The 9,205-nt window shown below is 34.8% G+C and overlaps 1 protein-coding gene across 17 annotated transcripts in view; it reads right to left on the bottom strand.

Moving 5' to 3' along the window:
• The window catches only part of LOC124932852 (chaperone protein ClpB4, mitochondrial-like), a 38,602-nt gene extending 30,545 nt beyond the window's left edge, over positions 1-8,057 (bottom strand). For 11 of the 17 annotated variants that reach the window (XM_047473548.1, XM_047473542.1, XM_047473547.1 and 8 more), the window contains exons 1-19: positions 7,792-8,057; positions 7,586-7,705; positions 7,385-7,492; positions 7,070-7,143; positions 6,441-6,561; positions 5,561-5,764; positions 5,293-5,474; positions 4,965-5,091; positions 4,675-4,884; positions 4,504-4,551; positions 4,348-4,395; positions 3,955-4,014; positions 2,503-3,840; positions 2,297-2,416; positions 2,102-2,209; positions 1,787-1,860; positions 1,158-1,278; positions 278-481; positions 10-191 (exon numbers count right to left, since the gene is read on the bottom strand). In XM_047473548.1, coding sequence (XP_047329504.1) covers positions 10-191; positions 278-481; positions 1,158-1,278; positions 1,787-1,860; positions 2,102-2,209; positions 2,297-2,416; positions 2,503-3,840; positions 3,955-4,014; positions 4,348-4,395; positions 4,504-4,551; positions 4,675-4,884; positions 4,965-5,091; positions 5,293-5,474; positions 5,561-5,764; positions 6,441-6,561; positions 7,070-7,143; positions 7,385-7,492; positions 7,586-7,705; positions 7,792-7,827 — 3,485 coding nt within the window. In that variant the 5' untranslated portion in view covers positions 7,828-8,057. Of the gene's footprint in view, positions 1-9; positions 192-277; positions 482-1,157; positions 1,279-1,424; positions 1,528-1,786; positions 1,861-2,101; positions 2,210-2,296; positions 2,417-2,502; positions 3,841-3,954; positions 4,015-4,347; positions 4,396-4,503; positions 4,552-4,674; positions 4,885-4,964; positions 5,092-5,292; positions 5,475-5,560; positions 5,765-6,440; positions 6,562-6,707; positions 6,811-7,069; positions 7,144-7,384; positions 7,493-7,585; positions 7,706-7,791 lie in introns of those variants that run through there. The other 6 variants (XM_047473543.1, XM_047473549.1, XM_047473550.1 and 3 more) reach the window with 6 other exon arrangements.
• Between the last annotated feature and the right edge of the window lie 1,148 nt (positions 8,058-9,205).

Here is a 9,205-nt window from a genome sequence, read left to right on the forward strand (position 1 = left end):
AGTCTCAACCTTATGGTTTTCAGAAAGTGCTGAAACATGTCAGCAATAAGCCATTCACATTCCAGATCTAACATGATCACACATGATCTAACATTAGCAACTGTTTTTAAAATCGAGGTCCTTTTGGTGTATGAACGGCTTGACTTGTCAGATAAGTTTTCGAACGAGGATACAATCAACTCAAAGACCTCCTGTAAATTCAGAAATGTCAAATTTTAACTGTAAGCAGAAGGGAGACAATATATTCATATAAAACAAAAGATAGCAAAAGAAATACCTCCATCTTCTCATCATCATATGGAACTTCCGGTGCAGTGATTCTGGTTATCTCACTGATACAACAGGCAACTGCAACTTTCACATCTATATCTGAATGTTTTATAAGTTCATTTGCAACCAATGATTTAATCAATGGAATAATAGCCTCTAACATCGACTTGGGTGGCAACTGTTCCACTTTTATTAGGAGAGCCTCAATATGCTACAAATAACACACAAAAACAGACACAAGATCTAGCACATCAACAAAGTAATTAAAAATCTGAAATGTAGATACAAAACTAGTATGTATCAGAACCAACAGTAGAACTAATTAAAAGCTTATCACAAATTGAAAGCGAACTTTTTAGTTTTGTAGACAAATCATTTTCAAGATAATAATTCAAATTACAGTGCAATAACCTCCACTGTAACAGCATTACGATGAACATGGATGAATCATGTTGATATCAAATGATCTATTAATTCAAACTTAACACACAAAATTAGATTTCATCACTTTTTTTGTAGGGAAATAGTGTTTCGCAGACTAAATATGATACATTAACAAAAGGCAACAAATGCATACTATTAGTTGTTTTGAATCTAAACATACAACTTGAAAACAGATATCTTCAAGTTGAAGATTAATTATCACCCATCAAGAAGCACAAAATTGCAATCTTTTCAATCACAGTAAAACCAATTAGATCCAAAACAGGTTGTAAGAGATATAGTGCATGAAAAGAAGAAGGAACAGTTAAACCTAATTGAAAACATCTATGAATCACAAGTGTTATTAGACTTATTAGGTCAGAATTAATAAATCCAGCAAGCAGGCTAAATTACAAGAAAAATAAAAACAGAGGAAAAACTAAAACAATGAAAAAATGACCTACGTCAAGCTTTTCAAGCAGTTCATCAACCGAAGTTGGAGGCGGAAGGAGATTATTCCCAGCTTTGACAAGCTGATCTCCGAGTTTTTCTCCCGAAGACGTCATCTTGTTCTTGTTATTCTTCCTACCAGATACAAAAACGAAAAGGGAAATCGCGCCGAATGTGAATAAACAAAACTATGAAATTGAAACACTAGAAAACTAAGAAATGGGTTGTTGAATCTGTAAGAAAGATGAAATGAAAAAGTAAAATTGGTATGAGAATAAAACCGTCCATATGATGAATGTTAGAAGCCCTAGACCCCAAAACAAAGCCACGAACTGTCCCTTCCTTAAACAAAGGACTGAACCGAAAGAGTTCACACTTCCCCGTCCGTAGAGAGAGAGAGATTAGAGAGAGAAATATCAATTTAATTTATAAAATAATTTGACATGGATCATGGATCACATATAACCTGGATCAAAATCTAGAAAATAAGTTGGATAATCAATCTCAAAACAATCTTATGACAAAGGAAAGAAAAAAACTTTAAATTTTAACTTTGGCGATTTTCTTAATGGGATCGTAGTTGTGTTAAAGATTGTGAAAAATTTCAATTCCATAATAGGTAAATGTAGGCTAAATTACTTACTGTGCATCATCCGGGCAGCATACTTTATCCTTGGAACCAACCAAACTGTCATTATATTTTATATCACCTGAAGCCTGATATGAAACAATAATCTGTTAACCAAAGGTTGCTGCAAATTTGAATTAGTAACAGGAATTTACCCTAAAACAAAGTATAGCTACAATTAAAAAAATTATCTTATATATTTGATGGAGGGAGATTGAAGTAGTAATCTACGGATAGTCGGATATAAAGGATCCTGAAGAGGCAGTGATAGGAAACTTCCAATAACAGCTCTTAGAACACACTACAATATAATGAGGGAATTAGACTTACTTCATCTTTTCCACCGCGCTTCCTCTTGGAACTTAACTTAGGAGTTTCCTCTGAATAATCTATATCTTCAGGCGATGTTGAGGAAGGTTTTGTCGGATGTTGAGTTTCCTGTCAGAGAATAGAAAAAAAGGTGAATTTACATAAGACTTCCTAATAAAGCACATCTATATATATAGCACAGCACATAAAACTCACTTTATCTTTTTCTGAATTACGTTTCGTCTTAGATTTTATTTTGGGAGTTTCTTCCACCATATGATCCTCACTTTCATCATCAAGCAATTTGTTGTAACGTTTTGGTGAAATTTGAAGATCCTGTAATACAACAATTATTAGAATGCTATTCTACATGAAAAACCATGGAAATCAGGTACATCCCAAAAGGAAATAAAAATTAGCACCTTTTTGTGGGCTTTGGAAGAAGACTTTGAAGTCATATCCTTGTCAGAGTTACGTTTGACCTGGCTACCTTTTCCCCCACTTTTCCGTTTCAACGACGATATGTCAATATTGCTACTTGTGCCTTTCTTATCTATAGTTCGCGTCCTTCTTACTTGTCCACCTACTACAGGTGTAGACTTACTTTCGGTTGTATCTTTAACAGACACCTTCTTCCCCAACTGTTTTTTATTTCTCACTTCTGAATCACTTGGCCCCTCAACTCTTTGCTTCAACTTTTTATTTACCTGTGCAGACCTTTTTGGTTGATTCTCATCAAGAAGAGTTTCACTTTGGGATGGAGAAGCAAGTTGTTCATTCTTTTGTGTATTTCCTGAAAGTTTGGCTTGCTGTGAAGGTGGACAGGGAACCTCTTCATTATGGTCTATGAGTTCTGACAGTTTGCCTGCTTCTTTCTCACCATCATCAACAAAGGAGGAGCCAGAAGGCTCTCTAGTGGAAAAGGAGTTGAGTTTTCTTCGTCTTTTCCTGCTAGTAGTAGTCTGCCCTGATTTCGACTCAGGTTTTATCACCTTAGTGCTATTTAATTCAGCCTTAGTTGCTTCATTAGTATCTGTGAGTTGGCCAGTGTCTTGACCTTCATCTGGAGTTTTGGAACTTCCTCTGGCAGTTTCCTCTGACTTAAACTTTAGTTTAAACACCTTTATGTTGCCCAAATCACCAGATTCAGCCTTACCAGCTTCATTAGCATCATCGGGCTTCTTTGATCTCTTTCTGCCAGTTAGCTCTGATTTTCGCTTTGATTTAACCATTTTTGAGCTTTCCAAATCAACAGGCTCAATCTCATTATTTTCTGTTATTTGGTCAGTTTCTTGGGCATCATCCTCTGGTATCTTCGAACCCTTCCCAGTTGTTTCTTCTGATTTCAGCTTCAATTTTACCACTTTTGTGCTTCCCAAATCACTGGATTCAGCCTTACTTTCCATATTATTATTATCTAACTGTTCAGAATGTTGACCATCCTCAGGTTCAGCGTTGATTGCTTCGTTGGTATCAGATTTTTTGTCATCAGATTTTTTATCAGTATGTTGTCCATCCTCTGACATGTTGGTAATAATCTTCATGGATTGTTCAGGCAGTAACTCAATTTGAACCTCTTTTGTGATGTCAGGTGTTAGAGATATAACAGCAGTGTTTTCATTCATATCTACCAATTCATCATGGCCTGCTGAAGGACCTTCATTATTGTCTTCGGCAGAATCATTAATCTTAGCTGCCTGTGGAGATCCATCAGGAACTGCATCCTTAATGGGTTCATCATCTACAGTTTCACCAGGCACCTAAATCAAGCAAAAGTGATTTCTCAGTCAATTTTTTTTGTCTAACAATGATTAACTAAACAATGAAAAGATAAGAAATACTAAATTTCTAGGAGTCAACATGAGAACACCAACCAGGTTGTCAGATGGTGCTGACTCGACAGCTCTCTCATCATCCTGAGACGAATTGATAAGCTAAAAGAATTATATTGAGCTGTTTTGTTACCAACTTTCTTTTCATGTTGACCATGATCCGAAAAATCTACATTTGATATATTCGGAAAAAATCGCAATGATCTAAAAAAAAAATGATCATGATAACCCCAATCGAACAAGGCTTTATACCAAACAAATGAAAATCATTATCAATTTTAACTTTGGCAATTTTCTAATTAAATTGTCATTGTGACAAAATGTTAGTTTTGAAATAGGCTCCCAAGTCAAAAATGAAGACAAATATAAGCTGATACATTAAAATTCAATAAGAGAATAAGAATATTAAGAAGGGAGGGTTTGCTAGCAACATACCTGAGGTATATCATTTGTGGATGATTCAACTAATATATTATCCTCAACCTGAAGAAGATAAAATATATTTAGGTAATGTTCACCAAAAAGAAAGAACTGAGCCAATGTTTGAATATGTTCATATTTGTTTGACAAAAATACTGGTAAACGACTTGCCTGAGGCACATCATGTGATGACGGTTCGACCAAATTTTCCTCCACAGCCTGAAAAATATTAAAACGAGTAAATAATTCATGTTCATCCAAACTGAAAATCAAACTCAATATTGCCTAAAGAATAAATTTGAGACAAATAAAAGACATTTGACCAACAATAAAGAAGCATACAGGTGGTTCCCCACATGCAGGACCATCATTTTCTGCTTGACCACCATTTTCTTTAACACGGGTTATCCCACATATACCAGCAACCACATTACTATATTCATCTAAAGAAAGAGCTTCAGTTTCTACAGCTTGTACAAGACACGGTTTGATTTTTGCAGCACAGCTTTCAAATACTTTTTCAGCTAATTTGCGGGCCTCCAGCAATATTTCCTGGAAATTCAAGGTCAAGGAGAACATATATTTTGTAAGGACAACAAAAATCTAGTATTATGTTGTGAATAATAATCAACCTGATTATCCTTCTTTAAAATAGCTAAAACAGGAGAGAGCAGCTCAAGGGAAACGTCTTCACTTTCTTCCAGTACGTGTACCATAATGGCCATCATATAAGAAAAGACATTCTTTGGATGATAATCCCTAACAAATCAAATGAAGAGCGATCTTTAGAAGATATATATATATATATATCATTTACAAAAGACAAAATGCAGTAAGAAAGTAAACTTTTTTCATATATAGTTACGTAGATCAATTAGTTATATAGCATTTGATGTGTTTTAAATACAAACACCTATTTGAGTTCAAGAATAACATATTGAATCAAATTTTAGTCTCAACCTTATGGTTTTCAGAAAGTGCTGAAACATGTCAGCAATAAGCCATTCACATTCCAGATCTAACATGATCACACATGATCTAACATTAGCAACTGTTTTTAAAATCGAGGTCCTTTTGGTGTATGAACGGCTTGACTTGTCAGATAAGTTTTCGAACGAGGATACAATCAACTCAAAGACCTCCTGTAAATTCAGAAATGTCAAATTTTAACTGTAAGCAGAAGGGAGACAATATATTCATATAAAACAAAAGATAGCAAAAGAAATACCTCCATCTTCTCATCATCATATGGAACTTCCGGTGCAGTGATTCTGGTTATCTCACTGATACAACAGGCAACTGCAACTTTCACATCTATATCTGAATGTTTTATAAGTTCATTTGCAACCAATGATTTAATCAATGGAATAATAGCCTCTAACATCGACTTGGGTGGCAACTGTTCCACTTTTATTAGGAGAGCCTCAATATGCTACAAATAACACACAAAAACAGACACAAGATCTAGCACATCAACAAAGTAATTAAAAATCTGAAATGTAGATACAAAACTAGTATGTATCAGAACCAACAGTAGAACTAATTAAAAGCTTATCACAAATTGAAAGCGAACTTTTTAGTTTTGTAGACAAATCATTTTCAAGATAATAATTCAAATTACAGTGCAATAACCTCCACTGTAACAGCATTACGATGAACATGGATGAATCATGTTGATATCAAATGATCTATTAATTCAAACTTAACACACAAAATTAGATTTCATCACTTTTTTTGTAGGGAAATAGTGTTTCGCAGACTAAATATGATACATTAACAAAAGGCAACAAATGCATACTATTAGTTGTTTTGAATCTAAACATACAACTTGAAAACAGATATCTTCAAGTTGAAGATTAATTATCACCCATCAAGAAGCACAAAATTGCAATCTTTTCAATCACAGTAAAACCAATTAGATCCAAAACAGGTTGTAAGAGATATAGTGCATGAAAAGAAGAAGGAACAGTTAAACCTAATTGAAAACATCTATGAATCACAAGTGTTATTAGACTTATTAGGTCAGAATTAATAAATCCAGCAAGCAGGCTAAATTACAAGAAAAATAAAAACAGAGGAAAAACTAAAACAATGAAAAAATGACCTACGTCAAGCTTTTCAAGCAGTTCATCAACCGAAGTTGGAGGCGGAAGGAGATTATTCCCAGCTTTGACAAGCTGATCTCCGAGTTTTTCTCCCGAAGACGTCATCTTGTTCTTGTTATTCTTCCTACCAGATACAAAAACGAAAAGGGAAATCGCGCCGAATGTGAATAAACAAAACTATGAAATTGAAACACTAGAAAACTAAGAAATGGGTTGTTGAATCTGTAAGAAAGATGAAATGAAAAAGTAAAATTGGTATGAGAATAAAACCGTCCATATGATGAATGTTAGAAGCCCTAGACCCCAAAACAAAGCCACGAACTGTCCCTTCCTTAAACAAAGGACTGAACCGAAAGAGTTCACACTTCCCCGTCCGTAGAGAGAGAGAGATTAGAGAGAGAAATATCAATTTAATTTATAAAATAATTTGACATGGATCATGGATCACATATAACCTGGATCAAAATCTAGAAAATAAGTTGGATAATCAATCTCAAAACAATCTTATGACAAAGGAAAGAAAAAAACTTTAAATTTTAACTTTGGCGATTTTCTTAATGGGATCGTAGTTGTGTTAAAGATTGTGAAAAATTTCAATTCCATAATAGGTAAATGTAGGCTAAATTACTTACTGTGCATCATCCGGGCAGCATACTTTATCCTTGGAACCAACCAAACTGTCATTATATTTTATATCACCTGAAGCCTGATATGAAACAATAATCTGTTAACCAAAGGTTGCTGCAAATTTGAATTAGTAACAGGAATTTACCCTAAAACAAAGTATAGCTACAATTAAAAAAATTATCTTATATATTTGATGGAGGGAGATTGAAGTAGTAATCTACGGATAGTCGGATATAAAGGATCCTGAAGAGGCAGTGATAGGAAACTTCCAATAACAGCTCTTAGAACACACTACAATATAATGAGGGAATTAGACTTACTTCATCTTTTCCACCGCGCTTCCTCTTGGAACTTAACTTAGGAGTTTCCTCTGAATAATCTATATCTTCAGGCGATGTTGAGGAAGGTTTTGTCGGATGTTGAGTTTCCTGTCAGATAATAGAAAAAAAGGTGAATTTACATAAGACTTCCTAATAAAGCACATCTATATATATATATATAACACAGCACATAAAACTCACTTTATCTTTTCCTGAATTACGCTTGGTCTTAGATTTTATCTTGGGAGTTTCTTCCACCATATGATCCTCACTTTCATCATCAAGCAATTTGTTGTAACGTTTTGGTGAAATTTGAAGATCCTGTAATACAACAATTATTAGAATGCTATTCTACATGAAAAACCATGGAAATCAGGTACATCCCAAAAGGAAATAAAAATTAGCACCTTTTTGTGGGCTTTGGAAGAAGACTTTGAAGTCATATCCTTGTCAGAGTTACTTTTGACCTGGCTACTTTTCCCCCCACTTTTCCGTTTCAACGACGATATGTCAATATTGCTACTAGTGCCTTTCTTATCTATAGTTGCCGTCTTTCTTCCTTGTCCACCTACCACAGGTGTAGACTTACTTTCGGTTGTATCTCTAACAGACACCTTCTTCCCCAACTGTTTTTTATTTCTCACTTCTGAATCACTTGGCCCCTCAGCTCCTTGCTTCACTCATCAAGAAGAGTTTCACTTTGGGATGGAGAAGCAAGTTGTTCATTCTTTTGTGTATTTCCTGAAAGTTTGGCTTGCTGTGAAGGTGGACAGGGAACCTCTTCATTATGGTCTATGAGTTCTGACAGTTTGCCTGGCTTCTTTCTCACCATCATCAACAAAGGAGGAGCCAGAAGGCTCTCTAGTGGAAAAGGAGTTGAGTTTTCTTCGTCTTTTCCTGCTAGTAGTAGTCTGCCCTGATTTCGACTCAGGTTTTATCACCTTAGTGCTATTTAATTCAGCCTTAGTTGCTTCATTAGTATCTGTGAGTTGGCCAGTGTCTTGACCTTCATCTGGAGTTTTGGAACTTCCTCTGGCAGTTTCCTCTGACTTAAACTTTAGTTTAAACACCTTTATGTTGCCCAAATCACCAGATTCAGCCTTACCAGCTTCATTAGCATCATCGGGCTTCTTTGATCTCTTTCTGCCAGTTAGCTCTGATTTTCGCTTTGATTTAACCATTCAACTTTTATTTTCTCCGAGTTTTTCTCCTGAAGACGTCATCTTGTTCTTGTTATTCTTCCTACCAGATACAAAAACGAAAAGGGAAATCCCGCCGAATGTGAATAAACAAAACTATGAAATTGAAACCCTAGAAAACTAAGAAATGAGTTGTTGAATCTGTAAGAAAGATGAAATGAAAAAGTGAAATTGGTATGAGAATAAAACCGTGCATATGATGAATGTAAGAAGAAGCCCTAGACCCCAAAGCAAAGCCACGAACTGTCCATTCCTTAAACAAAGCACTGAACCGAAAGAGTTCATACTTCCCCGTCCGTAGAGTGAGAGATTAGATAGAGAAATCTAAACTTGAAATAAAATTTTATTTTCTTCATGATGACTTGGGATTATCAAACTTCTCTCATTTACTTCAATTTATTTATTTTAATTGGATTATCACAAAACTATATTTTCTTTTTTTTTTCCAGATAATTTCAATTTTTGAAAATTCAATTTCAGTTTATGTATATAATTCATCATTTTCTTTTTCTCCAACGAATTTCTTTATGTTTCGCGTGAAGGGTTTTGTTTAGAGATGGCAATGGGTACCCGTATGCCCGATATTTGTGGGTACCCAATAGTCGGGTTCGGGTATTTTAAA

This window comes from Impatiens glandulifera, chromosome 3, assembly GCF_907164915.1.
Source record: "Impatiens glandulifera chromosome 3, dImpGla2.1, whole genome shotgun sequence".
NCBI lineage: Eukaryota > Viridiplantae > Streptophyta > Magnoliopsida > Ericales > Balsaminaceae > Impatiens > Impatiens glandulifera.